Source organism: Lepisosteus oculatus, chromosome 3, assembly GCF_040954835.1.
Source record: "Lepisosteus oculatus isolate fLepOcu1 chromosome 3, fLepOcu1.hap2, whole genome shotgun sequence".
NCBI lineage: Eukaryota > Metazoa > Chordata > Actinopteri > Semionotiformes > Lepisosteidae > Lepisosteus > Lepisosteus oculatus.
The window spans coordinates 12,029,955-12,050,691 of record NC_090698.1 but is presented as its reverse complement, the minus strand read 5'-3'; the positions used below and the strand labels follow the sequence as shown (position 1 = coordinate 12,050,691).

Sequence of the window (20,737 nt, the reverse complement as noted above, 5' to 3'; positions counted from 1 at the left end):
CAGGGCTTCCTGAAGTCCCTCCTGAACTCAGCTGGCTCAGAAGTGTCTCTCTAATCCCCCTGATCTGTGTGCAGGGGGGCTGCAGTGTGTCGCCCAGGTGGGGGAAGCACTGAAGAGGGGGGTGAGATGTGTGTTCCCTCCCGCACCACTCTTTATCTTCACTGATGAAGGTACACTAGACCTTGTCAGAAACATAAAAGTGAGCTAATGATGAGGTCAGGCTAGGCTTTACCTTTTTTCTGACCCAGGTGCTTGACTTTTATTGATGTGAAGATGTCAGACAAGATTTTGTGGCATTGTGGGATTGCCATTGTCACAACACATTATTTGGAGTAGAGGCAAAGAGCACTTTTGGGGGCTGTCTTACCCTTAGAATGAGCACAGCAGCTCATTTCCTAAAGTTATGTGATCTTGTTGGGGAAGATTTGCTGCCAGTCTGTTTTACGAGATGCTTAGACATCTGGGGGAAGGGGGAGGTGAGCAGGCGTTGTGTTTTTGGGGACCCTTGCCCAGTAACATCACAGTTTTAGTCAGTCATTTAACTACCCCCTTCCCCCACATCCCTGTGCATGTGGCACTACTGTCTTGAAGCCCCTGGAGAAGATGAGAAGCCCGTTGGACCTGCTACTCCAGAATCCCCGGACCCAGAGAACCGGTGAAAGTCATGATGATGAGACAGAAGCTTCATCAGGGGTTCAGCTTTATTACAGAGGATCAGGCACTTTTAAGAAAAATGAGAAAGCACTGGGAAGATTGAGGATACGGGCAGACTGGGTGGAGGAAGGATGGCTGAGACAAAATGCTAAGGCAGGTGTTTGTGTTCAATATAAAATTAATTTCTGTATTGATTATGGCTAGGAACAAAAATTGTTGACTTGCCGTTGTTATCCTTCCCAGAACTTCAGTTAATTACTTCCCTGTGAAACTCTATAGTAAGATCTGGGTCTTTATTATTCCACTCAGGTTTTAAAGCAAAGGTTAGTAACCGCAATGGAACATCAGAGATAGTTATTAAGAAACCATTTGCATATCTAACTCTTTGCACAAGATCACGCATCAATGAAGTGCTTTTCAACCTCCCAGCTGTTTGTAGATTATTGCAGCTGCAATGTCTGCATATTTTCATTAGGACACTTCAAACCGTACATTGGTCATTTGTTAAAAGAAGTTGGACTTCTTCTATAGTAATGGGGAGCAAGAAGATTTCAGTTTGATTCAAGATTTGCATACTTGTATTATTTACAATGCTGGATGAGTCTTTAAGTGTAGTTCTCCAGGGAATACTAAGCATAGAAGCAAGATAAAGATTCACACAACAGCAGCATTGCTTCAGTAAAAGTTATGGTAAGAAAACAGTACATTTAGTTTGTTGGATGTGATTTTTATTAAAGGAGAGTTACACTTCGTCATTCACTACCAAATGAGTTACTTGATGAATATGAGAAACATGACAGACAAGAAAATTGCACAAGAAAATTGTTATCCTGATCTTTTACTTATTATATTTAAGTTTTAAATCTGTATCTGTGGTGTAGCATACTTAGAAGAATTAATTAATACTTTGGGATTTCTCCTACTGTACTTATTTTTTTCTTCAGGAACAGTTTTTTAGTTATTTTACTACCACTACACTCTTGTTGTATACCACAGCTTTAATAATGTGCCAAGTACATGAGTGTACAGTATGTCAAGAGAAAATTGATATGGGCTAATATTTCATAAATCTTTGAACGAGATTCAGGTTTAATCAAGACAGCCAATGATTTCTTTCTTGTACTGTTAAAAAGTGGTTCAGGAGTTAAATTTTGTAACTGATATTGAAAGAACTCTTTATCAAATACAGCAGTGTGACCTCTTACAAATTTATGGAACGCAATCTCTGTAAAACAGCTGGAAATCTTTATCAACATCCATCTTGTTTTTCAGGAAGGTTTCTAGCCTTTTTATGGGCAGTTCTACCACATGATTATTCACCCTGTCGTTGAGGCCATAGGCAGCAAAGGAGGGGAATTTATACCTCACATAGAAGGGGGCGTTTCTGTCGTAGTCGGTACAGCAGTAGGCTGTCCACATGTACTCTGGGATGGCTACTCTGTCGATGTTATCTCGCCGAATCATGTTCCCCGAGGTGGTTACCCCGGTGATGACATACGCTTGGCCCCTGCAGTAGTTGTTGAGTCGCCGACGGATTCTGTCCTCATGCTGGAACCACGGCCCGATGTTGAACTCTCTCACCTGCGGCACGACGTTCGTGAGGGTGTAGGTGGCGGCTTTGTCGTTGGGCTCTGACTGGTGCTGGTCGGGGTTGAGGTGGCCTCTCTCGTACAGCACCACGTCAGCATAGTCTTGCAGCACGGCCTGCGTGTCCTCGAAGTTTTGGTGCATGTTGCTGCGCGGGAAAGGCTCCATGTTCCCACTCCCCTTTGATGTTGCCAACTGAAAGAGAATAAAAGCAGTTCGGTGACACTTCTTGTGGGGGAGGGGCTTGTTTTGGAAGATGGAACAAGGGAGAAAGTTTCCTCTCTAATGGGGTGTGAAGACAATACCACATACAGTATGTCCAAAAACTAATTTTGTAAAACCCTATCAGAAAATAATATTAATTTCCACATGGGTTAATTGGTAAAAGAGTAACAGAGATATTTTTAATTATAAATGCATAAGAAGATTGGTTAATCAAAAGCAGTTTGTGATGTTCGCCCCTGCTGGAGCGCCACAGAATGAGCTAGCATGAACACGGCAGTTGGTGGAGTCTCCATGTTTACGTGCTCTGACAGATCAGACAGGAAGCCTGTTCCACCTGTGCCCCAATTATGACCATACCCGTCTCAGGTGGTGCAGGCTATTTAAGATCAGCCTGCGCTTTATTTGGGATTCTGCTATAGAGTTTTGCCCTGAGTGTCAGCTGAGTTCCAAGGCTTTGCTTTACTCTTTGGATTCTTGTCCTAGCTCTGTCTTTGCCTTGCCTTTAGGTTTTCTCTGTGCTTGTTTTACCATTTAATGCTAATGAATTTGCATGCTTGTTTCAACCTTTTCTTAGGATTTTCCCTGTGCTTTGCTACAGTGTTGATCTGGACTGGAACTTTACTGCACTGAACCCTGACTCTGCACTGTTTGCCTGTGTTTCCCTCACCTGCTATTGGGTTCGACTAATGAACTCAGACCTCTGCTTCACTCCAGCACATGTAGTGATATTACAAGTAAAACAAACAGACACTGTCATAGCTTGTTATTTAAACAACTCAACTATTATAATGGATTATTTTTCAGCAATGAGTGGATAAGATTATATTGGGGCTGCTAACAGCATTCTAAGACTGGTCTACTAAAGGCAGCTGCTGGAAAAAATAAGAGAAATGGATAAATAGTCGTACCTGAGGCTCATACATCCAGGGGTAATCCACGCGCTTCTCCCCATCCGATTTCTTGAAGGTGTAGGCGGAGTACACAGGGATGTGCTTAGCAGGATCGTACAGGGTCACGTAGCGGGGCTCGCTGGCATATCGCTGGCATATCTTCTTCAATTGGTCTCCCAGAATCCCCAAAGGTGGTGTGCCCTTGTATAAGAAGTGCTTGCATTCCCTGAAGTTCTCGACCACACTAGCTCGTGCTACTAGTGCATTGTACAACACCAGCAGCAGGAACGCGCCCGTGATTTTCATGGTGAGCGAACTCCAGGCGTCTCTTTTCTTATGGACAGGGCAACCAAGAGAATGAAGCTAATTAAAGAGTGAGTCAGTGTTCCAGGGGCTGATATTAAATATTTACTTCCTGCTATGTAAAGTAACTGGCCCACCTTTTTTCCTGATTGGCTGTCCACTGTACCAATCATATTCTGCATGCAGAGGCCAGCTTCTCAAATGTTTCCATGGGATGAACCCATCTCTCCTTTCTTGCAGTTAGTGCTTTGTCTTTAGAGGGTTGTGACAAGCCACAGATTAACATAGCAGGCAAGCAGAACACGTTTCAAACTCCAAAGATAGGACAGCAGACCATTGCAGGGCATATACTGTACACCCCCACATTCACTCGAAGAAAATTTCGACTACACAGAAAAGCCAGTTAACCTGGACAGGATGTCTTTGGACTTTGGGAGGAACCTGAAAACCACAGAAACACACACACACACACACACACACACGTGAGAACAATGTGCAAAGTCCACAAAGGCAAAGCAAGATTCAAGCTCAGGGCCTTGGAGCTGTGAAGGGACACCACTGTGCTCCCTTTAAGGTTACAAGAATTTACTCCCCAAGCTCCTTTGCCCACAGCACAGTGGAATCTGCTAATTCCACCTAATATCAATGACATCCTTTTACAATAATTGCATGGAAGGAAAGGCAAAGTGATTTACTCATGAAAAGATAGCAAAATTTCAAATACAACACATGGACTTTATTTGTTATCTGCCAAAACCCATGTTTAAGAAAAAGACAAACAGCTAGCCCAAATGAAATTAATGTTTTAATGCTCTGCAGACAGTAGACAGGAGTTTAAAAGAAAAATAATGTAATTGCATGAAGTATACTGTACTGATAATATATTCTGTTCCATTGCATTGCCAGTTAAAGTACTCACTTCTAACCTTTCCTGAATTCTCATGTATGACATTTACTATTACTAAAATAATGAATAAGTTCCTTATGTTGTACCTGTGGAAAAAAATGCATTGTTTTTGCTGTATCCCTATTTATAAAATCGCAAAGCTGCTACTGTCTAGCAGAACTATACAGTACTTGTACCAACAAGGAAGAGGTGACATTTAAGAAAAGAAGCTTACTTGTTTTTAATTAACAACCATTTGTGTTCGGTCTAAAAATCATATTGCATCAGATGAATTGTAGACATACAAAAATCAATTGTATTTTCCAGTAACTCAATTGACCCTTTTTTCTGTAGGAAAATCTTACTGTTTTACATTGGCCTTTAATTACCTTTCAGTACAATTGCAGAAACTGCACTTTATATGATATCTATGAAAATGTGGGTGGAATTTGAGTACCACAGTAAAAAGGCTTTTGTACTGAATGAAAATGTGACCTGACCTCTTTATCTTGGTATCTAGGAGTTTGCATGCTATCATAGAAAATGTGACTTTCTAGGTTTGTACTGTACTGTCCAGTGTGTGTATTAACCCCTCTCTCAGTGCAGTGTTAATGGACTATAGTGTCCAGTGTGTCTGTATTAACCCCTCTCTCTCAGGGCAGTGTTAATGGACTGTAGTGTCCAGTCAGTGTGTCTGTATTAACCCCTCTCTCTCAGTGCAGTGTTAATGGACTATAGTGTCCAGTGTGTCTGTATTAACCCCTCTCTCTCAGGGCAGTGTTAATAAACTATAGTGTCCAGTGTGTCTGTATTAACCCCTCTCTCTCAGTGCAGTGTTAATGGACTGTAGTGTCCAGTGTGTCTGTACTAACCCTCTCTCAGTGCAGTGTTAATGGACTGTAGTGGCCAGTGTGTCTGTATTAGAAAATAGAAGGAAGGACAGTTCATTCAGTCACATTCAGTCAAAGCCACTATACCTATTACCTCAGTAGAGCACATGGTATTACATCTTTGACTTACTTGTACTGTATGTAGAGTAAAAAGTTATTAAAGCTCATCTACTTGTGGTCTGCGGAACAAAAATGTCTGTTACTTTTTTACTTATGGAAACAATATGGCCCTTCATGATGTAACTACATTGGGCAGTGGGAAAGTGCAACAAGCGTCCAACCAACTTGTTGAAAATGATAAAACTGGCTCCTTAAAAAAACAGCTGGATGAGATTCTCTTTACACAAAGGTTTTGGGATTACATTAACACTGCACTGAGAAAGGGGCTAATCTCTTTATCCAACACTGGGTCACAGGGCTGCAGCCTATTCCAGCAAGCAATGGGTGCAAGGCAGGATACTCCCTGGATGGGACACCAGTCCATCACAAGACACACACAGACACAAACACACTCATGCTCACAGTAGGGCCAATTTTCCCAGAAGCCACTTCACCTACCAGTTTGTCTCTGGACAATGGGAGAAAACTGGAGCACACGGAGGAACCACGTACCTATTTGTCATAAATTTCATGAAAGTCATTTTGCATAAAAAAGAAAGCACAGCTTTTGTCTTCACATCTGATTTTTTATTGGCCCTAGTGGAATTTACACTCATGTCTGATGTAACATCTGATTTCATTCTGGATTAGAAACTGGGGTCTCTGGATTTCACAACAATGCAACGCCAGTTTTCCATAAGACCATTTGGCTTGGCTACAACTTTAAGCCCTCAGCTTCGTTGATCACACAGTGTTCATAATTACCTTAATTATGAAGTATTATTTTTGAGTCTGCCCTGTGATTAACACGTGTGAACATGGACAGATGGAAGAATATTAAAAGAATATATGATGTTAAATAATTAAGTTCATTAGATTCTAAGGAATGGGATAGAGGAATTAAATATGTATGTAATCTGTAATATGAGCTGCTACGAGGGTATAGATGGGGAAGTGGAAGGGTGCGACAGAAATGCATGAAGCATAGACCTTGGTGCAAGATTTATATATGTGGGCAAGTTATGAAGATAGTTCTGAAGCCACTGTCATTTTTTAATCAAGGCCAGCTAAGGAAATATTAAATCCCCTGATAAACCATTCTCAGAACGAAGGTCAGGACTGTGTGGAATGATATGTGCTCTCAGTTTGTTCATTGCGTATGTTTTTATGGGATCCTTTGACAACTGACAGTCAGGAGTTATTAGCTTTATCATATGATAGACAGTATGCAGAAATTGTGGTTTGCACTTACTGTATGACAGCATTGCAAAAAAGAAAAATTATTAGCTGTTATTATCTGTGTGTGTATATGAATTAATCCTGTTAAACTCTGCATCTTTGTCATTTGCAGTGGTCTCCTCTTGCTGTAATAAAACAACTCTCTAAATCCAATATGCTTGGGACACAGGCCTCAGGTGTTCAGGACACATGCCTCAGGTGCTCATGGTACAGACTAGTCTCACACAACCTACTGTATAACTGGGATCAGTAGGGTTTAACGAGAATTAATTTGTATTTACACATTTAAAAAGTAAAACTCTTGCTTTGGGATCTTTATTTAGCTGATCAAAGTTCCTGAGCAATGTCTAACAGTTTGAGCAGATTGGGAGGTTTTGTTAGCTTTTATTTCAGAATCAGAATCTCCTTTTTTGTTGACATATGGTGGAAATTTTCCTTTGGCCTCACTGAAACAACAATAAAAGTAATATATATATATACTGTATACACAAATTCCACAAAGCATCCAGTGGGTTTCACAGATGTATGCAATCAATCTAATATGAATAACACAATACAGAACAAATACATCAGGGTTTAAAAGAAGAAATGGCACTCGAGATAAATGACTTCTTAAAAATGTTCTTCGTAACCTTTGGGACTCTGAAATGTCATTCGAATGGGAAGTTTTCAAATTGTGAGTTTAGTAGATGTGAGGTATAATTTACTGTTAACACTTCTTTCCTGTAAACACCCCTAGTATAGATGTGGTTTAGCCAGTTCCATCTCAATGTCGTGAATATATCTATTTCAAATATGCCCTTTGTATCCTTTACGTATTAGTTCAGAAGGTTACAGTTAATGCACTAGGAATTTCTAGGCTTAAGAGTGGGATGGGTGAGATTGCATTAGAATGGCTTTACTCTTGCAAAAAAAAAGCGTCTCCTGTTTTCAATCATTTCCAATCTATGTCTTCAGGTCCTTGTGGATCCCACCTAAGCCAACTCCATTTTTAGCTCATTCTCCGGTACCCTTTATTTCCTATATTTGTGTGTAAATCTTTGTAATGTTGCACACTACCTTGGATTGCTGCAGCTTTATGCCTGAGGATTAGTCTTTCATATGTGCTTCATCAAAAGCTTTCTGGAAGTGCAGATGTATCAAATCAAATTCCCTGACATTATCTACTGCACTAGTTGCTTGCTGAAAGAAATCCTATTGAATTTGGAACAGCAATAGTAGGGGTCTTTTAGCATATTCATCTTTTGTTCCCGCTTACAAACTTTTACATAAAGAGGATCTTGCACAAAAGAGTGAACCATAACTGTGGTTGTAAACGGCACTTTTATTAAAGTCTTAGATTACACAACAAAAATTGTTAAAAATAAACGTATTTTGACAAATGCAATCAAGGATCTTCTCGGGTTACATTTTGTGGAAAAATGGATTTGAAACAAGTGTATTACTGAGTAGAAACCAGAGACATCAAAACAGTGTAGAAATATATTATGGAAGATATTACTGTACTCTCAACACTCAAAATACATACTCGCGTATCCCCATGAAATAAAAACGTTTGAATTTGTAAAGTTTTAGATGTTTTACACTGTTTTTCAATATTTCTATAAATATTTCAAATTTATTCTCAAATCTCTCTGGGCACTTCAAAAACAGACACAAACAAAAGTATTCTCCTTTAATTTAGCTCAGTATTAATCAACAGTGATTTATAGTAACTTGATAATGATCAAAAGTGAGATAAATCTGAATATTTCTACTGTTAGGATAATACATTTTCTATATCCCAACTAAATATTTCTCTTTCGTTTTGAATGGGCGTTGAGGAATTTAGGAGGCAGAGGGTGCCTAGATACCAGGGTGTCATACCAGTAAAAACAGCTCGTGTCATCTGCCATGGTCAAGACAAAAGGGACTGAGAAACTCAAGTGCATCGCCAAAGTCTTTAAGGGATGCAATCTCGATAGAAAATCTGGAAGTTTTTGTCAACAAAGGTTATGCTTTTCAGGAAATTCTCTAGTTTTTTGACCGACAGCTCAACTACGTTATTATTCTCTTTGTCATTCAGGCCATACGCTGCAAAAGCAGGGAACTTATATCTCTCACTGTAGGGGGCATTTCTGTCATACATAATGCAGCAGTAGGCAGACCACATATAGGTTGGAATGGCAACCCTATCGACATTATTCCTACGTATCATGTTTCCTGATGTGGTCACACCCGTTATAATGTAGGCCGTGCCTCTGCAGTAGTTATTGAGCCTCTTTCTGATGGTGTCCTCATGCTGAGCCCACTGCCCAATATTGAACTCTCTGAATTGTGGTACAACGTTAGTGAGGGAGTAGGTGGCAGCCTTGTCAGCAGGTTCAGCCTGATGTTGGTCTGGGTTCAGGTGACCTCTTTCATAGGAGACCGCGTAGCCATAGTCCTCCAGGACTGCCTGGGTGTCTTCGAAGTTCTGGTGCACATTTCCACGGGGGAAGGGCTGCATTTCATCTTTCCCCGCGGAGGAGGCCAGCTGAAACGAGAAGTTACAGGTCTGGAGTTCGGGAGGAAGGTTCAATCCTCATCTCACTTGATTCCACTCTCCCACGAACATATGTAAATATCTCACACCTGAGACTGACTCCCACTCCTTTCTCTCACACCCCTTCCACCATCCCATCTTCCTCCCTGAAGCGGCTCCATGGCTCATTCCTCATGGAAGGGAGGGGAGGGTCAGTCAGACTCATCCTCAAAAGACTGCTGTTCTCTTCTGCACCTAACCACACTACTGAAATAGGAAATGTGTGGATTTCTAAGCAAAAGGGCACATGGTCAAGTCTAAACATAATAGGATGGAGAGTTAAACAGAAATAAATCATTTAACCCTTTCCATCCATTTTCTAACCGTTTCTTCTAATTCAGGGTCATGGGGGATTCCTGAAAGCTATGGGTGCAGGGCAGGATACACCCTAGACAGGACACTGTCCATCACAGGAGGCAGACATGTACCGTTTCTTTGAGTAAAAAAAAATATTTTCTTGGATTAAAAAAGAAAATAGTCTGTTTTTGTAGAAATTAGTTGTTTTTAAATTATTTTTTAAAAATATAAATAATAAATAAGCTCTGACTGTGTGTTCAAGTAATCCAAGTTGTTGGTGGCGACAGCAATAAAAAAACAGTTAGCCTGTAGTTTTCCCCCTAAATCCCCCCCAAAATAACCTTGAATATAAAATAAGTCAACATTAAAATCAAGAGGAATTATTTTTACAATCAATTGCAAATAAGCAAGACGACTAATAATGGGGCATCAAAAGGTCCCACAGAATAACATATTGTTGGTATTTTTCTTCATTGTAGCAATTAAAGCGTGGGCCCTTTTATAAGTATTCCAGTACAATTATTCTTTCCTCAGCTGAAATTAAGGCTGAAAGACTAAATTGTCTTAAATCCAAAATATATTGGATATATACTTATTTCTTTTTTCACCTTTAAATGCTTACAAAAATATTTGAACATGCATTTATTTGGAGAAAAACAATTTAAAAGGACCATACATGTTTTAATGCCTCTCAGAATTTATATAAAAGGTATATACAGTGCAAGTTATTTTAGGCTTCGTTTTGGATACAAAGGAAGATTTGAGGAGGAAAACGCTGTACCTGGGGCTCGTACATCCAGGGCACGTCGACTCTCTTCTCCCCGTCGGATCTTTTGAAGGTGTACGCGGAGTACACAGGGATGTGATCCACCGTGTCGTATAGGGTGGCGTAGCGAGGTTTGCTGTCGTAACGCTGGCAGATCTTTTTTAGCGAGTGGTCCTCGAGTCCGATCGGTGCGGTCCCCTTGTACAGGAACACCTTGCACTCCCCAAACGTTTCTCCCACGCTGGCCCTGACCGCTGAAGGAGAACGGAGAAGCACAAGCAGGCAGACGACGGTGCCAGGGAGCTTCATGTCGAGAAACAGGGCAGGTCTCCTCTCACTTGAGCGCCTGGGGCAGATACAGAACTACTTAAACTTTAAAGCGGCATTGTGGGTACTGTTTGCTTGCCCTAATCATTCTTCTATATGCAAAGTAGCTCCCAGCGGCCGAAAGTATTGATTGAATGGGTTGTCTTTCATTCTGCATTGAAATACAGGTTAATACACACGATAAAATGCCAGGTCGGTTTTACATGAGTTTAAGTCTCTATTACAAATGTCTACTAACGTTTATTAATAATGCCATCAGGACATTTTTTGTTACTAGTTCTCAATAAACCTACAAATTGTTATTATCACATTAATATCACTGAACAGAACACATTGAACTGTTAACATAAGTTACTATATACTGTAGATTTCTCACTTATGAAGCAATAATGGAATGTAAAGAATATTCAGTGAAAAATATTTTGTGGTGTCCTACAATGGCAAGTGTACTATTTAACAGCTTTTCTGTAACTTAGCGTGAAACCATTGTTAAGTATAGGCAACACTATTTTTTTAAAATATATTGTCTATTTTCATCCATACATAAATTTTATAACCACTTCTTCCAATTTGGGGTCACTGAGGAGCTGGAGCCTATATTGGCAATCAACAGGCACAAAGCAGGGTACACAGAGCTAATTAACTTACCAGTATGTCTATGTACCGTGGGAAGAATCCAGTACACCTCAGATGAGACTTTCAACAACACAAACCAGCATAATGGCTACACAAAGGAATGCACTGAGAAATTAATTATTGTGCTGTCCGTAGTGGTGCCTACTTTACTGAGTTATATCAGACATTTTGCTCTGAACACCTCTGGGCTCTGTAAAGGATTGATGAGTGAGGGTTACTGCACAAATGTCATCATGAAATGGGCAATGGATGCTGGCAAATTTTGAGAGATAAATATATATCATGGGGGTTTTGAATTTAATGGATAAGCGCAGTAGTCTTGATCTCCTGTCACTAATAATAGGGACATCTTTGTGAATCTGAACCCATTCAATGACAAACTCAGTCAGGTGTCACTGCTTGGACCAGGGATTTTGTCAGCTCTGGGTGAAGCAGTGTGTCTGACAGTCCATGGTCTGCATATTTGGTAAAGACAGGAATGCTTCTCCTTGAATTTGGACTTGCCTAGACTTCCATAACGGAGATTGCCATTTCTTTCAGCTCAGGCTTTGAGGTCTTCAAGAAGAATAAATCTGTCATCCTTTGTGATTATATAAAGAGTCTAGTCAAGCTTGGTATTGAAATCTCCCTTGGTTTTGCCGACTGTATCTACAGTAGGGGTAATCATGGAAAACAGGTGGGTGTACTGGCTGATTCCAACAGAACCCTCCTGAACTTGGTTGATGATTTAATTCTTGATAGCAAACTGAGTTCCATGAATCTGGTGTTCTTCCCCTGGTCTTCCCTTCCAGATGAAAGTGCAGTGACCTTCCTGTTCCTTGAGTTGCCCATCTCTTGTTTATTGTGTTTCTCTCATAGCAGTGACATTTATGACATGGTTCTCGGTCCACGGATGCAGTTCAGAGTTCTGGACGGTGATCATCTGATGGGTTCTAATGTTCCTGTTCCCAGATTGTTAAACTCTCTGTTCTGTTCTCCGACTGCAGCTCACTGGCTGCTGCTAACCAGTCTATCAGGCTGACTGTGTCTATATGTTCGTCTTCTCTAGCCCCAGACTAACAGTGTTGAGCAGAATGAGTCCTACAAAAGGCTGAATCATCATCACAGAAGCTGAAATGCTCTTCCGCCTCAGGCCAAGTGCTTCACAATGCACTTATAACCCCCTCCTTCACACTACTTCCTGTCTAGAGGTGTCCAGACACCACTATCCTGCTCCACTCTCCATTAGCATGTCACCAAAGGTCTTGCTGTGCTGTGGGTGAGAGAAACCTGTGTGTGATATCTCTAATTGGGAAGAGACCATTACATGCCAGCTTCCACACTTATCTCAATATAACAAGACCTTAATCCACACTCCTGGAAGACAAGATGACTGGTGGTCTCCTTCTGTCCCAGTCATTTGTCTGGCAATCCCTTGAGATATTCCAGGTGGTTCATTTTCCTTCCTTTTGAAGAATAAGAAGGAAGCAGGACTATTAACATGGCTTCATGGCGAGCACAGAAGGAGTCCCGCCATACTGTATACCCCCCTGTAAATGCAGACCCTACATTACTCATTGCCTAGTATCCAAGGTGAGGAGGAGTGGTAACTTTTGGTATTCATCCATTATAATAACAGGGAAAAAAGCTGAATCTAAGCAAGGAACTGTTAAAGGTTTCAGATGGCAGAAGACCACAGGGTGATCTGATGGGCGCACATTTCTGGAACTAAACCTGCCGGCTAAAGTTCAAGTAGAGATGAGAGGAGTAACGCAATGTCTGGCATATGTGAAGCAACACAGCAACATTTTTGGTTCCTGCAAAGATGTGAGGTTTTGGGACTGGACTTCCACCAGTCCATCCATTTCCTAACTGTTGTATCCAATACAGGGTTGAAGGAGAGCTGCAGTCTATACCATCAACCAACGAGCGCAAGGCAGCATGCACCTTGGGTGGGATGCCAATCCATCACAGGGCAGATTTAGGTACAGTACACACACTCACTCCAGATCTAGTTTACAGACCCCATTTAACCTGCCAGTATATCCTTGGACTGTGGGAGGAAACCAGAGCAAGTAGAGGAACACACACGTGAACAATGGGTGAGCATAGAAACTCTACACAGATAGCACCATGCAACCTGGGACTGAACTTTTTAAAGGATGGTACCAACTGAGCCTTTCAATCGCATTGGAGCTGCAGCAGTTACCATCTTCATCATTCCAATTAATCCACCTCGGCCTGATCAAGGCCCATTTCATGGTTTCATTCCAAGTGGCAGGTATGAGAAACCATAGCAAAGTGTGGAAAATAGTGTAGGCATAAGTAGCAAGGGAAATTTGCATGTGGTTAACCTTTTTTAACTATCTCTTTCATGGGACTCTATGGCAGGAACTCAACTGAACTTCTGTGGCTTAATTTCACAAAATTAAAACCTTATTGGTAAATTCATTACTAATACGCAGCTTGGAGAGAGGGACTCACCGATATATCATGATAATTCATATTGCAGTCATGACCCTAACTGTACTGGGTAACTTTAGCACAGCCTACGTTGAGGTAAAGGATATAGCACAACTGAAAACTAAATAGGCTGTAAGGTACTGAAGGGAATTTCCTACTTACACATGAAAAGATGAGTGATGTTAGTGATAGCCCCCTAGCTGATTTCATATTTCAGCTGAGCTGAAATTTCAAGTCTGAGAACAAAAGAAGGACCCACAGATTAGAGTTGCTATTAAAGTATTGGATTAGTATTAGTATTAGATTACAGTAGAACAGCTCATTGCTGCTGGGGGTCACAGAGCAGGTCTGAACGAGGTCCTCCATGGCTCAACATTGCACAGTAAGACGTAGTGATGACTCCTGTGGACAACCCATCAGTTTCTGTGAGAAGACCCAACAGGCGGAGTTTCTAATCTTAATACTGTACCTTCCTCACTTCAGGCAGACAAACATGGCAAAAATATTAACAGCAATATATGAAAAGATTAACAGAAGTGAACCAGGAAGCTCTAAACAAATTAGCAGGAATAAGTAAAGATTTATTCTGCGTGGAAACGAAGGAAGAACAAAGTTTCAGCTGTCGAGTCTCCAGGTACCTGTCACGATTATAGTTCCCCCTCCTTAAGGGTGCTCCAGCCCTTTCACGTGAGACTTTATTCTGTGCACCTGTTTCCTATTCCCAGCCCACCTTAAAAGCCAGGTGCTGACGCTCATCCAGGCTCTGCATCTGATTTCCGTATCGTGCGAGTCCGGGACCTGGAAGCGCCTGGTCCCGTTAAGGTTTTAATCTCGGTTCCCGTTCCTGTTCCCTGTCCGCCGGTTCCGACCCGGCTTTGTGTTTTAATTCCGCGTTTTGATGGATCACCTGGTTTTGGACTTACCTTTGTGTTTTGGATACTCTCTAAGGACCACTCTTTTGGATTGTTCGCCTCGGCCACACCTTCCCCGTGCACCAGCGCACCTTGGACACGCCCCCCTGTCTTCAGCCCCGTATTCCTGCATGACGTTTCCCTAGTGTTTTCCCACTTCGTCGGATTGTGTCGTCCGCATAGGGTCCGGAAAGAACTGTTCGTTACAGTACCCAAAGTCAATTCTGCTCCAAGAGGTGCCACCAACTACTGAATGTTAAGTTTCACGTACTGTGCTTATTCACATGAGGATCAGTTTGTTCATATAATGCAAATGTATTTTATATCTTTGTGTTCCACTATTAATTACCGTAGGTAATCTTCATCTGGTATTAATCTTATTTCCATGAAGAACTAATAATGTTTTAGGCCTAACATAAAAAGGAACAGGGTAGCAGAGTGGAACAGTGGTAAACATCACTGCCTTGCAGCGCTGGGGACCTGGGTTCAATTGCAGATGTGGGGTTCTGTCTGTGCGGAGTTTATCTGTGTGGGTTTCCTCTGGGCACTGTGGTTTCCTCCCACAGTCGAAAGACCTACTGGTAGGTTAACTGGCTTCTGGAAGAAACTGCCCAGGGTGTGAGTGAGCGCATGTCTGTGTCTGTGTGTGCCCTGTGATGGAGTGCTCTCCTGTCCAGGGTCTATCCTGCCTCGTGCCCATTGCTTGATGGGATAGGCTCTGGCTCCCCGCAGTTAAAAAATGGATGGATGGATAAAAGGGAATGTGGACCAAACTAGGGGGTTCACAAACCTTTTCTCAGCACTGTAGGGATCCCAGGTTATGATGCCTATAAAACCAGAGCTCTTCACAACTGGCAGAGAAGGAGGATGGCAATTGAGCTGCATTTTTACAGAACACCAGTCATATGGTACTGTACTACCTAATAGTTTGGCCAGTGAGTGCATAGCACTTTAGACTTTAACTTTCTTAAACATTAAACATTTAGGAACAAATTACCTATGAAACCTGGTTGACATCTTTAACCACGACTGCCCATCCAGACTGTAAAAATTCAACGATCCAGACGTGTGTGTAAGTTTCTGCCTGTCGGCTCTTAATTAGGATCAGAAATACTGAAAAGTACACTTTGCTGCCATATTCTAATAAAGAAATCTTTTGAATCTGAATCCACGCAAAAAAACAGGCTTTGTCTTCTTTCATTCAAGAGTTTTTATTTCTTAAAGCAAATATTCCCTTGCTTCCATCAGATTGCCTTTTAATTCACAGATGCAAGATTAAGATGAAGACGTTTACATTCCGCGTAGTTACAAACCCCAAGTATTACATATGAATATCTGAAAGAAAAAATAACTCATATTGTACATAAGCAGATTTCTTAAATCAGTTTCTTCAGGAGTGTGCTAGTCTGGATTTATTAGATGTGGGGAAATTTCTGAAAGGAAGCAGTCAGTCTTAATCTCAACTGTGCAATTTAACTTCAGGATTGTTTCCCAAGCAGTCACCCATCTGCAAAGCTCGCGTTTGATTCTCTTTCTACCTACTATTTGATTAAAAAAATACTTTCCAAAATTACTATTTTAAATTTGCCTTACTACAGTATACGCAAAAGTAGAGACAGTCTTTTGGCCCTCTCTGTGGGCAAAAGATCACATCTTCGAATATCACAGTAGATGGTCAATAGATTTAGTATCAGGGCAGCAGAAGTAAGGTGGTAGACAAGTAAAGTACCAATGATGAAGTTTACATTAATGTGAAAGACTCCACAGTTTTACAGTTTTGTAAACTTCTGTAAATCTATAACAGAAGATGGTCACCAACAAAATCATACACTTTCCAAACTAACTCGTTTTTTTAAGCTGAGTGACTAGAATTAAACTACATTTAATGATTTATGAAATAATTTGAAAGTGTGATTAAACAGTGACACTGACACCCCGTGAGAAATCATGAATTACAGGTGAATTAATAGAATAAATAAACTGATATTGGATAGGGGATCCCAGTGCTTCTATCTGAAGTGAAACGAGGTGATGATCAAGATCCTGATCGTTTTAGGCCTATTGACCTGAGGTTTCTATTGCGTAGTCATTCAACCTACAAGTGGGGGAAAAAAATGAAGACACCCGTCTACAACTTCACGTTTCTCAGCTAATGATTAGGAAACAGGTGAGTGGATTTTTTTTTCAAACACGCTTATTACTTGTAAACAAGTTTCATCAATGTACAATACCTCAGAATGCTTCTGAAGAAAAAGTTGTTTTAAAGAAGAAATATTCTGCGGTGAAGAATATAGAGAAACAAGATGGGAGGGGCGAAACTATCTTCACTTTTCTAAAATTTTTCATTGCAGTGTTCTATGTTCTAAAATGAGTTTAAGACTAAAGAGAAATACTGGACCTATGGATTCTTCCTCCCTTCTTTTTCATTATTGTACCAATTAAACTTTCGTGGGTTTGAATTTCGAAAATCTAAAATGACATTCCGGAGCCGGAAAACCCGCTGTGATCCGGCGTTCAGTCAGCGACACAGTCCCTGTAAAACAGCTGGAAATCTTGGTCGACGTTCATTTCTCTTTTCAGCAGGGTTTCGAGTTTTCTGGGCGAGACTTCGGTGACAAAGTTGTTGACCACTTCGTTCAGCCCGTACGCGGCGAAAGTGGGAAACTTGTATCTGACATCATACGGGGCGTTGAGGTCATAGTTTGGGCAGCAGTAAGCGGACCAGATGTATTTCGGAATTCCCACCCTGTCCGTGTTCTCTCTGCGAATCGTGTTTCCAGACGTGGTCACGCCTGTCACGATGTAGGCTTTACCGTTACAGTAGTTGTTAAATCTTTTCCTCACGCTGTCTACGTAAGCGGACCAGTGGCGATTATAGAACTCCTTAACCTGAGGTACGATGTTAGTGAGGGTGTACGTGGCGGCTTTATCACTGGGAGAAGCCTGGTGCTGATCAGGGTTCAGGGGACCTCGTTCGTACAGTATGGCATCGGAGTAATCTTGCAGAACCGCTTGGCTCTCTTCAATGCGGACCTCGCTGCCTCCTCGTGGAAAAGGCTGCATGTTGTTGGTTCCGGTCATACTTGAAAGCTGAAACCACAAACATTTGTTAGTGGATGTTCTATCTGGGTGTTGTCTGTGTGTTCTCCCTGTGTTCGTGTGGGTTTCCTCGGGGTTTTCTGGTTTTCTCCCACTGTAGACATACTGTAGGAGTAAATTAATAGGCCAGTGCAGAAATTGTCCCTATATGAGTGTGTGTCTGTGTCTGTGTGTGTCCTGTGATTGAAAACATCCTGTCCAGGGTGTACCACGCCTTGCACCCATTGCTTTTCCAGGAGGGAATCGGGCTCCTCTGCAACCTGGTATTGGATAATGAGATTAGGAATTGGACAGATAGATTTCACTACAGCCTACTGTGGTGAACGTTTGATGCGTAGTTTCGGAAGTGTTGTTAAAACGATGAGATTTTATGCTTTTTTACTAGATGGTGCCAAACCAACACAGCCTGTGAGAGAAAGTACAAGGTATTTACACACTTGAGGGTGTGCTGCTCTGAGAAATTGGCCATCCATTCATTTTCTAACTGCTTTATCCAATATATGGTTGCAAGGGAGCCGGAGTCTATCCTGGCAGACAACAGGAGCAAAGCAGGGTACATCCTGGGCAGGGCTCCAGTCTATCACAAAGCAGGACAGACATGAACAAAAACACAGTCCCTCACACCGGGGTCATTTTTCTCAGAAGCCAATTAACCTACTGGGATATCTTTGGACTGTGAGAGGAAGCAGGAGGTCACCTAGAGGACCTAGAGGAAACCCACACAAACTAGGGGATAACATACAAACTCCACACAGATAGCACCCCTGGTCCAGAATTGAACCCAGGGCCCTAGAGCTGCAAGGCTGCAATGTTAACCATTACACGGTCCTTGAGGAATTATATTCTATATATTTCTTTATGTGTTATTAACAGTTATTAAAAATGGAAAAGAAAATATGAAAACATAAGATACTGTTGGAGCTACAGTATGTAAAATGAGCTCATACACACTTTGCAAATTCATAATGTTCAGATCAGTGGCTTTGAAGTTTAGTGTTTTCAATTCAGTGCTGAAACCCAAATGCATTCAATTTAAACAATTATTTTCTCTCCTCTTCCTAGTACTATTAACTAATTAACGATTGAAGTGGAAATAATTGTACCTTTTAAAAAAACTACCTTTTAAATTAGTGAATTTCATTGTGACGTGTGTTACAGGCAAGTACAACAAGTACTGAGGAGAGCAAAAAGAATAATGACCCTTTGTAATTAATCATGATTCATGCTACATTTAAGGGCAATTTTATCAACTGTTTTAAGTCTTCATGTGGTATGAAGAAATAATTCACTCTACGAGGTAGTCAAAAAGGGATACTTGCCCGTTTTATTTTTAAAATACCCTACTGAGTCTCATTCCACGGCATTATTGATTATACATGTTAACCATTGTAAATAATAATTATAATTTACATACATTTTAATTATAATCATAAATGTTTATAAAATACACTAAAAACCGGTGTGATATTCCTGTAAATGGTTTACTAGCTATAGTTCATCATGATGATACATATTGATCTTTCCACCAAGAGAAGGGAAAGCGACTTTAATAAAAGTTGTACCAATTTCAGGCTTTTATAAAGAACGAAAAAATGTACCTGGGGTTCGTACATCCATGGAAAATTCACCCGCTTCTCGCCGTCAGACTTTTTAAAGGTGTAGGCGGAGTAGACAGGGATGCGTTTTTTGGCATCATACAGAGTCGCGAAGCGGGGACGGTTGTTGTAGTGCTGGCATATTTTCAGGAGAGAGTCATCGGTCAGGCCAGCAGGGGGCGTTCCCTTGTACATAAACTGCTTGCATTCCCTGAACGTCTCCCCTACGCTCGCCCTCACCACGGACACGGAGGCGGCGATGAACACGAGCAGCAGGGAGATGCCGGAGTGGGAGAGATCCATGCTGAGAGCCGCACCGTTCTGGATAGAGAAAGAAGAGGCCAGCCTACTTAAAGGGCAGAAGCACACCAGCAGTACCCATGATTACTGTGGTGTATGCAAACTAGCCCTGTGAGTCATTGGCTGTAACTACTGATACAACAGACCCATGACTTAACCAAGCAGTGTTCTATTATTTCATTATGATGAATTACTGAGCTGGAAAATCGGCAATGTTGGTAGGCCTATACCACAGCCGATATCAACCTCTGGAAGAAGGCATAAAGTGTGCTGGGTCCCAGCATTGAACTGAATTGTTATGAGAGACACAGTCTTCTGACTTAACCCCCACCTAACATGGAGTCTGATTTTTCTTCAGTGGAATATTAATTTTTTTGTCTTCATGTCTGAAGTAGGGTATGTCTTATCTTTAAAGGAACAAGTAAAAGTTGATTCCACTCTGAAAAGGAGAAAGAAGAAGCTGGTGAGCCCCTACTGCAGTGTGAACATTTCAAGGCTCAACAGCTATAATTTTGTTTCTTCCTTTGTCCTTTTCAGTGAGGAATTCGCCTTTTCTTCTTCCCTTGCAGAGAACACACACTTGACACAGCTCCCCATGCAAACTGCAAAACTGCAAAGACTACTCCTGCTGATTTTTTAAACAATATTGCCACAGCTGGCCTAGGAATTCTAATTGCGTCCTTGTCTTGTGTGATATTTCTTTTTATTTTTCTTTGCAGACTGATTTCTTCTACAAAGTAAGACAAAGCCTGTGCTCCTAGAAAGCCAAACCGAGGGATAACAGCTTCATTCATGTGGTTTTCATGTATGCAAATAACTCAGCAGATGTCACAAAGGCTCTTTTTAATCTCTTTCATTACACCTGGCTCCTTTATAAGTCATACTAACAAGGAGCAGTGGTCAGGGTTCTGGACTCATAACTGGAAGATTGTGGGTCCAAATCTCCAATGAGACACTACTGGTGTTCCCTCAAACTAGATACTCCACCCAAATTATTCCAGTAAATCATTTAGTTGTTCTAAAAACAA

The 20,737-nt window shown here is 41.3% G+C and overlaps 3 protein-coding genes across 3 annotated transcripts; all 3 read right to left on the bottom strand.

The window, feature by feature from the left end:
- Positions 1–1,374: 1,374 nt before the first annotated feature.
- LOC102692062 (endonuclease domain-containing 1 protein-like) lies at positions 1,375–3,713 on the bottom strand. Its single transcript, XM_006627333.3, has 2 exons — positions 3,375–3,713; positions 1,375–2,436 (listed from the first exon to the last, which is right to left on the bottom strand). Exons 1-2 carry the CDS (start codon positions 3,660–3,662, stop codon positions 1,864–1,866), a joined length of 861 nt encoding a protein of 286 aa, XP_006627396.2. The 5' UTR covers positions 3,663–3,713; the 3' UTR covers positions 1,375–1,863.
- Positions 3,714–8,084: 4,371 nt separating this feature from the next.
- Positions 8,085–10,733, bottom strand: LOC102692264 (endonuclease domain-containing 1 protein-like). Its single transcript, XM_006627334.2, has 2 exons — positions 10,415–10,733; positions 8,085–9,288 (listed from the first exon to the last, which is right to left on the bottom strand). Exons 1-2 carry the CDS (start codon positions 10,706–10,708, stop codon positions 8,716–8,718), a joined length of 867 nt encoding a protein of 288 aa, XP_006627397.1. The 5' UTR covers positions 10,709–10,733; the 3' UTR covers positions 8,085–8,715.
- Positions 10,734–15,930: 5,197 nt separating this feature from the next.
- LOC102692466 (endonuclease domain-containing 1 protein-like) lies at positions 15,931–19,712 on the bottom strand. The gene is made up of 2 exons (XM_006627335.3): positions 19,413–19,712; positions 15,931–17,805 (listed from the first exon to the last, which is right to left on the bottom strand). Exons 1-2 carry the CDS (start codon positions 19,710–19,712, stop codon positions 17,230–17,232), a joined length of 876 nt encoding a protein of 291 aa, XP_006627398.1. The 3' UTR covers positions 15,931–17,229.
- Positions 19,713–20,737: the final 1,025 nt, after the last annotated feature.